At 43.7% G+C, this 12654-nt stretch overlaps 4 protein-coding genes across 4 annotated transcripts; 1 reads left to right on the top strand and 3 right to left on the bottom strand.

The window, feature by feature from the left end:
* Positions 1–3174: 3174 nt before the first annotated feature.
* Positions 3175–4470, bottom strand: EAF01_001922 (uncharacterized protein; the record flags this gene model as incomplete). The annotated part of the gene is made up of 1 exon (XM_038910172.1): positions 3175–4470. The coding sequence occupies one exon, from the start codon at positions 4468–4470 to the stop codon at positions 3175–3177; it is 1296 nt and encodes a 431-aa protein (XP_038774984.1).
* A 1598-nt stretch (positions 4471–6068) lies between these two features.
* EAF01_001921 (uncharacterized protein) lies at positions 6069–7092 on the bottom strand (the record flags this gene model as incomplete). Its single annotated transcript, XM_038910171.1, has 3 exons — positions 6069–6273; positions 6361–6800; positions 6880–7092. The coding sequence occupies 3 exons, from the start codon at positions 7090–7092 to the stop codon at positions 6069–6071; spliced, it is 858 nt and encodes a 285-aa protein (XP_038774983.1).
* A 927-nt stretch (positions 7093–8019) lies between these two features.
* EAF01_001920 (uncharacterized protein) lies at positions 8020–9405 on the top strand (the record flags this gene model as incomplete). The annotated part of the gene is made up of 1 exon (XM_038910170.1): positions 8020–9405. One exon carries the CDS (start codon positions 8020–8022, stop codon positions 9403–9405), a length of 1386 nt encoding a protein of 461 aa, XP_038774982.1.
* A 1959-nt stretch (positions 9406–11364) lies between these two features.
* On the bottom strand, positions 11365–11793 carry EAF01_001919 (uncharacterized protein; the record flags this gene model as incomplete). Its single annotated transcript, XM_038910169.1, has 1 exon — positions 11365–11793. One exon carries the CDS (start codon positions 11791–11793, stop codon positions 11365–11367), a length of 429 nt encoding a protein of 142 aa, XP_038774981.1.
* Between the last annotated feature and the right edge of the window lie 861 nt (positions 11794–12654).

Below are 12654 nucleotides of genomic sequence, written 5' to 3'. Positions count from 1 at the left end.
TGCTGTATTTGTCCGTTTATTTTGACCTTGCAGTATATCTGTCCTGCTTGTCCTGTAGCATTCAATTGCTGGGTAACTTGTTTTTTGTCTGTTTCGTTGGATTGCTGGTTCCTTGTCTTTCTTTTCTTGGGGAACCATCCGGTTGCTTCTTTATCTGATCGATGGATTCCGCAGAATTCATCATAGCAAGCAGTCCAGCTCATCATCGCGTGATCTGCTGGTATCTCTTCCTTAATACATTCTTCCGTTACCGACGGTGATGGGGTTCGGTAGTACTCCTGTTCCCACAAGTCTACTGCATTCATACCCTCTTGGTTTCGCGGTAACTCATCCAATAATTTCCGGAATTCTTCACTGGTGAAGGTCTCAGTTTCTTCGGTCTTAGCTGGATGTTCCTGGGATACAAAGGTAGCGTTAAGTTGGCCTTTGCCGAACTTGGGTTTGAAGTTGCCTTTCTTTCCTCCTGTCTTCTTACTTCGGCAATCCGCTGCCCGGTGCCCTGCTTTTCCACATTCAAAGCATAAGTTGTTTTCTCGCCTTCGTCTTTTCTCTGGATCATCATTCCCGTTCCTGTGGTGCGTGGCGTCTAGTTCCATGGGGTCCCCGTAACTCTGTGTACTGTAACGTGGTCTACCCTCATTCTTGCGGTAGCGCCCTTGCCTATGATTTGTCTGAGGCTTGTATGATCGTTGGGTTTGTTTGTACCTGTATAGGCGGTCATCGGCATCGATGGAGCTTTTGATTAGTCCGTTCAAGTCATCGTCCTCCCCTTCCCTATCAAGTTCCAAACGTACTTCTGGTTTGAGTCCTTTACGGTAATGACTCATGATGGCGACCTTGTCCCATTTAGTTGTCCCCGCATATCTTCGGAACTCCGTAACGTACTTCAATGCCGATCCTGTCTGTTTGAGGTTGAAGATCTTCTCTTCCGCTACCTCTAACTCATTGGAGTTTCCGAAGATCCTACGGATTTCTGTCTTGAATCCTTCGAAACTGTCGAAGATGGTTCTTGTGGGTTGCATGCGTTCCCTGTCGTCATGCTCGAAATAGTCGCGCAGGTATGGCTGAATCCATTTGCCTGCCTCGCCTCTGAGGTACGACACGGCCCAAATACTCTTAGATTCCTTTTCGGTGAACTTGTCTTGGTTGAATCTAAAATAGATTTCGAGTTGTAATAGGAAGGTGTCGAGTTCCTGTCGACTTCCTTGGTACTTGTCTGGTAAGGCAATCTTGAGTGTTTCGTTGATGGTGATCTCCTTGGGAGCATCAGTCATTTCGACATCGTCGAAGTTGCTTGCTGGGGCCTGTTGGCTTCTGGAAGAACTGTTGGCTGCCATACTGGCGGTTGGTATTGAATCGGTACTTGAAGCAGAAAGGGTGCTCAAAGTGTTACGGGAGCTGCCTCTAGGGTCACGTGGAAGTGTCTAGAGATCTCTCGAGGTGGTTTAGACTAGACTTCAAGTAGGAATTCAATAAGGTTGGTAACTGGTTGCAATTCTCGTAACTATAGTAATGAAACTAATGATTGTTCTTGAGCACGAAGCTCTACATTGTAATGAAATCCCATTCCCTTATATAGATCTTCGTACTCTGATGTTGGTTGGAGTTTCTTGGAGTCCTGGCTCCTGGGGACTCCACCACGTGACACTTGTCACATGGCATTCTGTTACCCATCGTAACATGTATCTATACCGATATTCATATCCATGTCCGAAATGTCAGATAGATAGATATCTTAGTCTGGTACTAACTACCTACCTACCTACCTACCCGCCTGCCTACTAGGTACATACATATATATACAGCAATCCATCATCTCTCCCATCTCTCCCATCTTTCCTTCCAATTCCACCTACTTCACTTTCCTCCCCTCCCCTCCCTTCCCCTCAAACCCCCCATCCCATCGTTTTTCTCTAAACACTACCATTTAGACGTGAAGCAACTTCGTAAACATCTTTGCAGTTTCGGCTTCATATTTGGCTTTGGATGTTTGAGATATAGCTATGACTTTCTTCTTTGGTCTTGTTTTGTTTTGTTTTGTCTCATATCGCGAATAGACATAGAGAAGAATTTTAGAATTTACAATAGGGGAAGTGAAGAGATGAGGTGAGGGAAAGAGGAGTTGGTAGTTATTTAATCTGATGGGTATGGATGGGTGGAGTTTTGGTTTGATATGATGTGATGTGATTTGATTTGATAGGGAGGGTGCAGTATAGAGGGGTTTAGATGGCGTGTGGTGTGGAAATGAGGATGTGGTTGATGGAAGGGGGAGCTGGAGCTGGAGCTGGAGCTGGAGGTCGAGAAGAGAGTGAAGTGAGACGAGACAAGACGAAACGAGACGGAAGAAGAAACAAACTTCACTAGAAAAAGAAGGAGAAATGAAAAGAAAGATGGATAATTGTATTAAAATGTCAGAATCGACTACGAGTCTTGTCTCAAATACTAAGTACCAAGTGTAGTTATGAGATATAAATTCCTGGTCTTCAATCTCTAATCTTGAGGTAACTTCACATCTCCTCGCGATGATGATGATGATAAATTTCACTCACAGATAGGGAGAGGAAAGAGGTAGAAAATACCTACAAGGGGAGATTTCACCGCGACTTCCTTGTGTGAATACTAGGTAGGTAGGGAAAGATTGATATATGAACACAAGATAACATAACAGAAATCACCGTCTTGAGTTACGCAATCGCATCATCTAGATTCTAAAATCATATCAAGTGGTATCAAGGGAACTTTCGATAGGTGTAGAGATAGACACACATGATAAATGATAAATGATACGCAATACACAATATACAATACGCCGTACCACACAAACAACATCCCTCATCCTCATGTCATAATAAAACATATAGATTCCCACCCCCCCCCCCCCCCCCCCCCCCCCCAAATCCCAAACACCTCGCTCAATACACGAAATGAAAAACAGTGCTGAAGCTTGCATCCTTGAATAATATACACCGAAATCGCCTCTACTCCATATGCAATTGCAAATGTTTCATTGTTTTAAAAATCCCAATCATCATACTCTTTCCCTAAAATAAACGCCCCAGTTACGCTACCTACACCACTCTCGCCTGCGCAACCCTAGGTAAAAGCTCGATATTATCCTACAAAAAAAGACAATCGTTAACACACAACACAGCCCAACCAAAAAGCCCCCAAACATCACACCGTCATTGCGTTAGGATTCAGATGGACATTCGGAGGCGGATGATTCCCTACTTCAAAATTGCTCACATTTCTATTATGGCCATGCGCACTATCGATGCGCCCTTCTTCCAAATCTCCCGCGCGAGTCATGTGACTCTCGTAGCTGGTGGATTCGTGATGTTCGTGATGACGGAGGCCGCCGACGGGACTATTCGGATTACTTGCATAGCTACCGACTCCCACGCCGGCCCAGAAAGCGCGGTCGGAACTGCGGGGTCCCCATGACCAGCCTGCACCTTGGGAGAGAGGGAGATGGTAGAAGCGGAATGAGAAGATGGCGGTGAGGACGCCGAGGAAAAATCCAAATAGGATATCGAAGGCGTGATGACGGAAATCGGAAAAACGGGTTGAACAGATGTAGACGGATAGGAAGGTGGGAATGATAGTTATGAGGAGGAGGTAGAGGGGAGGAGCTGCAGCTTGATTACGCGAGGCTATTAACTTATCGTTGTGACCGGATGTGAGAGCTGACGTATCCATATTCTTGGCGGAAACTTCAGAATCATTACGTTGATGACTCGGAGTATTGCGGGATGGAAATACAGAGTGAGAGAGTGAGGAATCGGCGGTATAAGCTTGAGGAGCAAGGTAGGGGACTGTCAAGGCGAGTTTGGATGCTAGGAAGAGACTGAGGTAGACAAGTCCGGAAGCTGCAAAGGATGAGTGACCAGAAGGATAAGATCTGAATCCATCATTGAGAGTTTCAGCATCTGTTTGTTGACAGATACCCGCTTGAACCAAAACAATTCCTTCTGGTCTATCACCACCACCAACAGCCCACTTTGCAATGTTTTCCATATCAGGAATACATCTCGAAATCAAATCCGGACGAGGTCGTCCAAACAGATTCTTCATTCCACTCGTGATGACGAATGCCAAGGCGCAGGATAATGAGAGTCCGAGCCAAGAAGCGTGCAATTCCCATAACTTCCGTTTCCAAATCAAAGCTTTGGGTACAGATTTTGGGACTGTTGGGCCGGGAACCAGAGTCAGAGTGACGAGAAGAATGACGAGTGCAGGTACGATGAATGATAAAACGGCAAGCAGAGAGGTGGGAATTTTCTCGTGATTTTGAAATGGAAAACTGATATCTGGATCGACGAGTGAAAAGGGACGTTTATTGGGCGTCTGGTAATTGAACACGGAACCGAGGGCGGCGGCAATAATACATATCACCCAATCTGATACGTATGAAAGGACGACGACGATGGATATCTTTCCATTATTTCGAGATCTCAAGATTGAATTCATGGTGACAGATGCCCATCAAATTGTAAGGAAAACGATGATGGATTCCCCCTTTAAAAGAAGAGCGGGAAAGATTTGGAGAATAGAATAGATACGTATGTGTGTTCACTGCCGTGTGTGATGTAAGAAGTTTTGAGGCTGTGTTGTTGCCAAGAGTAGGTATTCAAAAAGAAGTTTGATAGCCTTTAAGGTTCATTCCTGACGTGAACAATTGTTTGATTGAAGGATTCGTTGTGTCGAGAGTCTCTTTCCCCCAGAAATCCAGATATGGAAATTGATTGTTAGAGGAACTGATGCACACGACCTTGTCTTGACGTTGATGTTTGAATACTTACGACTTGAGATAGATACCTAGGGAGAGTGTAATAAAGACGATCAAATGTAAATATGAATGTACGAAGTACTGTGTAGATGAGTTATTTATGATCAATTGGCGCTTGCGGAGGTATCTACGAGGTACCGGCGAGGTGTCTAGTAATGAGATGTCAAGCTCGGGTTCAATTGAGGCTTTGCTTCTCAGATATCTGGCGCTGTGATGGGTCTATTGGCTCTATCACTTTGATCAATATATGGGTCGGTGGTCGAAAAGTTTAAATATTGAGGCAATGAGCTTTACCGCCATCTAGAACTCTTTCTTTTTGCTGCTGGATTGGATTAAGTATGACTATGACTATGACTACGACTACGACTACGACTTTGACTATGACTATGACTGATTATAAATATAAATATAAATGGAATACGATGTCCGGTTAATGCATAACTTCGATTTACGAGAGTGAAGTTTTACGGAGTAGAGATGCATGTTTCATGCCACTTTGTTGGTAAATGATTTCTTTATTATTCTTTCTCTGGTCAAGCCACGCAGTCACCTGCCCTGCCTCTCACCTGCCACACGCCCAGCCGCCACATCTCAAACCACCTGCACCTCCAGCTGGGCACGTAACCTTTGCTTTACATTTGTTGGTAACAGTAACTTGGTATCAGAGTGAAGTGAAGATCTACACACACCGGCATGAAATGGCAGTCTGGGCAATCTGGGCAATCTGGGCAACCTGCACCCTGCACCCTGAAACCCGGTGGTATCAAATCAGGGGGTTCATTGGCGTTTATTATCACCCCGGGGGACAAAATCAAAGTTTCACCCCAATAATGAATTAATTGATTTGCTGTTACTGCTTGCTTACCTAATACAGGGGCTCGTAATTTCGTAAAGTCGGCCAGCTTTCATCATGTTCGGTAACTTCGGATCACAAAGAAAGTTTCACGTGATTGATCGATATCAAACCTCAAACTCGTTTCTTGATATTTTTGGAACGCTATGAAAATCCTCAAACATCCTATCATAATTGATTATGGAAAGGAAAGGGCAGGCAGGGCAGGGCATGAAAAGAAACCGATACGCATCTTTATCGCTGAAGCTATGAACGAAAAATGAAGCCATTTACAGGTCCAATACACTTCCCAGCTGAATTCAAAGCAATTCATTTCTCGACTTCTCATTCATTTCGCTCCTTGAATACCAAAACTCCAGCTGCTGTTAATTATGAGAGCGCAAAATATCCCGGAATTCTTTCGACGCTCTCACACTCACTCCTTCTTTAGGTGTCGTAAGGTGGTAAGAGCCCTCGCTGAATTCGAGGTACCTCCCTTTCTTCAACCACCTCAGGTTTGAGCCACCGTGGATTGCAATACAACTCACAAACATGACGTTTGAAGAAATCGTTGATACATTGAGGTCCCATATCTGATGCGCCATAGAGCCTTTGTGGATCATCCGATGCAATGGCTGGGTCTGCGAGGGTACTAGTGAGCGAGTTAGGGAATATACTGATTTCTGAGAAATTCACTGAGAAACAGTCGAAGAGATAGCCTGTAGGAAAGCAAGCTTACTATCCATTGGCATCTGCACCTCCCTGAAGGTCGCACAATAGCATTCTGCGGTCAGATATGTGATAGGAAAAGTGACTCAAGGCTTGAATTGGACCAGCAAATGCGTCATCAGGCGCAACCCATCCTGTGGGGCTGTTGAACTTTCGGTAATCCTTAATAAATGGTTCTATAACGCTTACGGCTCCCGTCTCGTTGTCAGTCCAAAGTGTCGACGGGATGAGGCGGACTGGGTATATTGGTATAGTACTTCCAGCATTGACTTTATCACTATGCCATTCTGATGGCGTGTTTGCGGCATTGAATGCGTCAATGATAGATTGTGCCCTTTTATCTATTTCAAGTTGCTGCTTGTATGGATCATCACGATACACAGGTCCTGTCTTAAATTCCTTTAATACACAGCGCTGACCAGATCTTTCACCATTTGTATAGAATCCATCCTAGTCAGCTGATCAGTACTCTATTCAAGTGGGAGGCAGCACAGCAATCAGCATTAAGAGGAGTACAGTAACGACATACATATGCATTCTTGAAATTTCCCGATTCACACACCCGATCCATATAGATCGTGGCTTCTGTACTATCATTAGGGGGATTTCCACCCACATTTATGGTCATGTTGGCTATGGAAAATTCATCGTCGGAATCAGAATGTTCCAAATCATCCGGGGCATCGTAAATTAAAACACCGGCCTTGAAAATATTGGCCATATTGAAGTGATCTTCCCGCATTGTGACGTACTCTAATGATACAGTAAAATGGCGGCAAGTCGAATAACCAAAAAGGACGATACACAATGTGTTGTGTATATTCGAAGTTTCAGACTTGATGATGAAGAGGACCGATAATAATAAGTATGAAATTTGATTAACCTAAATTGATAATAAGTATTATGTTATGCGTGTCTGAAATGTTGGACTTCGATGAGGAAGACGTTTCAACAATTTCGTGTGTAAGATGTTTCGCACAAGTGGAAGGCTCTATTTCTCAATTTTCCAATTGCAGAAGGTTCCATACATTGATTCCCAGCAGAGAAGTCTGCAGCTTGCGCGCAAGCAGGAAGGAACCCCGTGAGTCGATGCGCCATTTCTTCAAATGGTTCAACTGAAGGGAGTTTGTTCGTCATATTGCTTCTGGGGAAAGAGTGTGTTTCTTTCCAAGTAAAAATACTTTTACCGACGAGCATCTGCATGCTTCTGTGGTCCCGATTATATCACACAAATAGTTCAGTGTATATAGTATCACTTCTTTGAGGAAGGGACCAAGTGGCCATGGCAATAGCGACCAGTCTCAGTGACCCTTCATAGATCACCAGCACCTTTTATGATAGCATCAAGGCATGTTCGTGCTTGACACCCTTTCAAAGCCAACGATTGGGAATAACAGTCAATCAATCGTTCCATACCGAAAGTTCTGGTAGTTTGACCCAGCTGTATTTTGGAGCTCATTTATGGCTTTATCTCATATTCACTGTGTGTTTGGGCTTAAAGGTTCTATTCACTTCACAAATATACGCTCAATAAACTTCCTCTAGCTTTCACCATGGTTCCACTTTCCTTACCTTTGACTTCTTGATGCTCTTTCTTCTACTCTACATCTTCACATTTAAGTAGCTTCAAACATCAAACCAGATTAGAAGAAACTAAACACATCCAAACATGGAGCATGTAAACGGCGAGATATTCGTCGTCACAGGTGGAGGGCAAGGACATCTCCACCCCTGCATCGAGCTCTGCACACGTCTCACCGCACGCAACTTCAACACCACCCTTATTATCCCCGATCGGGGTGTCGAAACATCTCTCGAGCCTCCGTCTTGGGTCCCCGCAACACTTCCCCAATCATTCATTCAAAACCCTCTAACTTCTTTTCTCTACATCACTCCTTCATCATCCTTACCCCATGTGGTTGATCAATTCCGCCGGGAAGCAACCACTCAGCTCATGTTCCGCATCACCGATCACATAACCTCAGACTCGACACCTCCTATTATATGCGCAATTATCGATATCCAAATGGAATGGACTCAAGCCGTTTTTGCCGAATGTAATATTCCAATTGTGACGTTCGTTTCCTTTGGCGCATGTGCCGCATCTATGATGTCTTATGTGATGAAACTAAAAGCAGCGGATGAAAAATTCGAGCCTGGAGACCAAAAGAAGATCATTAAGGGATTACCAGTGGAAATGTCTATTACCCTAGAAGATTACAAGCGTTTCGACCGAGAAGTATTTGCAAGTTTGACGCCATCTGACGACGCTGAACTCGATCCCACCCTCTTTTCTGAAACCCCCGAACCAGGAATTCTACCGCGATGGTTTATGGCAATCAATGGCACCATTGGAATAATGTACAATACATGTGAAGAATTAGAAAAACCCTTTCTCGAGTACATAGCCGCTGAATTGAAAATCTACATGCCGGATTGGAACGTGCCGATTTGGGATGTAGGACCCCTTTTACCAGAAATATACTGGAAATCCGCGAATGATAATTCGCTTATCAGAGGAAGGGAGCCTCAACGCTTATCAAATCATTCAGAAGAGGAAGTCCTCGCATGGCTAGATTCTCAAGGAAAAGATGAGGTACTCTACATCGCATTCGGAAGTGACGTCGGCCCTGACCTAATCGGGTATTCCCACATTGCAAAAGCTTTAGAATATTCCTCGATATCTTTTATCTGGGTGATACCCCCACTCGCCGGTACACCCAAAGAGTCACGCGAACCAGGGGGTTTTTACCCCGCAAATCTCGCTCTCAAAGTAGGAAAGCGCGGGTTGGTAATTTATGGATGGGCCCCGCAACTCCTCATCCTGTCGCATGTTTCTACGGGTGCATTTCTCTCGCATTGTGGATGGAATTCTACCGTGGAGGCGATAGGAAGAGGTGTGCCTTTTTTGACGTGGCCGGTTAGGGGTGATCAGTTTTATAATGAGAAATTGGTGGTGGAGTTTTTGGGGATTGGGTATAGAGTTGGGGAGGATAGGGAAGGCGGGGTGGGGAATAGGGAAGAGGGAAGAGGGGTTGCGGGAAGAAGATGTTAGGAAGGGGATAGAGAAGGTGATGGGAGACGAGGAGATGAGAGGGAGAGCGAGGGTGTGGAGGGGAAGATTCGGAAATGGGTTTCCAGTTTCGTCGGATTGGGGGTTGAATGCGTTTATGAGGTTTGTGGTGGAGAGGATGGGGTGATTGTGTTAGGGCTGTACTGGATTTGTTTGTTTTGTTTGTTTGTGTCATTTTTTGTACAGGGTACTTTTGGGGATCTTCTGTTTGTTGCGGAAATGAACTTAGATATCGATTTAAAACCTTAACAGAGTCACTAGGTTTTTGTAAAGAAAATAATAAGTTCTGATAAGTGGCTGAACACTAAAATAGTAAACCTATCTACATCCCAATCTAGTAGACAAGTATCGTTGAGAGATACTCTAGTATACTGGGTGTAGACACTTTTCAACAATCGAATTATAACTTAGTGTTCAATACAAGCGAGCATGTTATACCCGATTCCAATCATTAATTTTTTGAAAGGAAAATTCCCACAATATAACCAAACGATAAGTAGCTAATCCGCACCAATCCGCTAGTGTTCACACCTGGCACGTAAGAGGGTGTTCCAAAGAGACCCTCGAACCTTAAGATTGTCTGCATCCGTACAGTCACTAGTATCTCAAAAACAACCAAGCGGTTCTTCAATCTAATACACAATCTTGAATCGACTTTATCTACTGTATCAATTATATGGCTTACCATGCATCAGTTACGATGGTTATCTCTAGGTCATGTGGAAGTATCTATCTAGAACGTGAAAATATCTAGATCCATCGAGGTGGTACGATCATAATGAGAGTATATCTATAGGGGTCAAATAACCTAGAATAAGAGGGCGAAAAAGCGAGAGATCTTTAAGGAAGTTTTAATCTCTTATATAATAAAAAAGCGCTTACCTAGTTAGTTTAAGCTATTCTTAAGCCAAGGTAAGTGTGGTGAGTAATCGCATAGATATGTGATATTTCGTTACAAAGGTGATTTAGATGAGATTTCAAATAGGAAGTTAACTGATGCTAATGACAAGTGTGAAATTTTTGTGACTGTCTATGTAACTGTTGGTATTACCATGGGGATGGTGAAAGAAATCTAGTACTATGGTTCACACTATTGTAACATTGCTTGAGGGCCTCAAAGCTAAGACTTCGAAACCTGAATGCTGTGATGTTGGGGTGCTATTGCACATGCTAGCACGGTTACTTAATCCCTATCTCGACAGTAACTAAATCTGATGACTGTCTTAAGCATCAAGCTCTACAGGAAGGAAATCCATCCTGGTCATATAGATCTTCATAACTAGTCGAATTAGTCCTGCTTATTAGTATTGATCTGACTGATTCTTCTGACTCAGTGTTCCTACGTAGATATAAATAAATTGAGCTTATTCAATGATCTTTGTATTACACACTTAAGCGAATGTGAAAGAGAATAGCTCTTACAGCAGCTTTTATATAAGGACTGCTACTTCCTGTGGATAGACACTTTTTAGATAGAATGCAAAATTGGCAATTAGGACCTACCATCGCAGGTGCTACGTCAACTGTATCCCTCTCATACAAAAGACTTCCTTCGCTTGGGCAGACCGAGTCATTTCTCGTGACCTATGTTATGTCCAACATAACACTTATTTCAGTCTCAAGCACTAACATTGTAATTTTTCAACACGAAGATCTGAAGTTCGGCAAAAACTTTAGCAAAGAACCATATTTTCCACATTCCAGCCAGTTTGAAGAAAGTCGGATTCCAAGTTATCGAAAATAAAGCCATATTGTGACCAACTTGAACCATTCATGCCTCTGTTCGAGGACACGAATAGGAACACGCCCACCCTCCGAAACTTCGACTAACTAGGTTCTGCCATAACTGGAAAGTTATCCGGTGCTATTTGATCATAAGTGTTTTCCATCTCGGAGTGGCCGTATGTCATAGCCAACGCACTTAGTCGGAAATGTGGTCCCTTATCCGTTCTCCGCGTCTCTGGAGGGGAGTACCATGAATATCTCCCCTCGATTTCCACAGGCGGAGAGGATTCTTTCCACCAGAGCCAACCACCGTAACGATCCAGCAGCGATCTTTTCAGCGCAAGACAAAACTTGCATGGAAAGGAATCGGGGGAGTTCCGGCAGATTAGGCGGCGTCACCGTTCGCTCATAAATAACTCCCCCCTTCCAAATGTTAACAGATTCTTCAATCTCGAGACTGCCGTGTCGACTAGGCCTGAGGGAGTCGGCATATGGGAAGTATAGCACGGATACGCCATCTTCGTTCTTCAGGGCCCCACCGGAATCGGCCTCATCCAAGGTCAGCTGTACGGAACATATCGCGTAAAGGGGGGATTCAGTCACTGTGCTGGAATTCCCGTTACTGGCGACAAATGTTGAGACCATTGGCTTGTTTCATGAGATTCTAAAGAGCTGAGATGGGAGGCGAGTACAGCGTGGGGGGGGCTGAAATTTACCACAGAGATGCTATCGGAACCTTTGTAACTATGTGTATGTGTGTGGTACTAATGCGGCAAACATTTTAAGTGGTTGAATATACCTTCGCCGATCACGATGGTATTCGCATATTATTAGCTGCCCAATTGTGAGTAAACCTTCATCTTTGACACTCGATATGCTACATGCGATTCCCCGCACCTTGATGGAACCAATTCAATATCGTGATGTGTGGACTGCTTACTTCCTATTAGGCTAATTAGATCTGTGTAGTATTTGAATTGAGTTCAGAAGGTAAAGATAGCAAACAGCTCGTTTAAGGTAGACATTCCAGGAAATCATATCAATATAATCGTGTCCTTCTCTCTAAATTGGTTAACTTATAGTCTGCAAGTCAAAGTGAGTGCTGAAAGTCCTAGAATGGAAATGGTGGGGATTAAAGTATGCTTTACATAATCAGTGCGGCTTAGTAATCAGCTCACTGGTGGCTCTTCACACTTCAATATAGCTTGTGTTTTGAAAATTACAGCATTTGAGCAATTGAGTGGATTTGTTACTTAACGGGATTGAAAGTAGAATGAATTGAATATTATACTACTATATATATTATCCCCCAGTGGTCGTTATGTTTTCATTGCCTGCTCAGTTCGTCGGGTCTTTTACTGTTTGTTTCGAGGGGTGTGAAATGTTGGGTGAAGAGGTTGCTTTTATATTGGGATTTAACCTTAACATCAGTATTGACTTTCATATTTCTACTGTCAATATCATAGCATCAAGGAACTACCATGATAATATCACCGCCTCATTCCC

The sequence above is a fragment of the Botrytis porri genome, assembly GCF_014898465.1.
Source record: "Botrytis porri strain MUCL 3234 chromosome Unknown BPOR_002, whole genome shotgun sequence".
In the NCBI taxonomy this organism is placed as follows: Eukaryota; Fungi; Ascomycota; class Leotiomycetes; order Helotiales; family Sclerotiniaceae; genus Botrytis; species Botrytis porri.
Note: the sequence above shows the minus strand (reverse complement) of the source record. Positions and strands in the feature narration are given on the sequence as shown.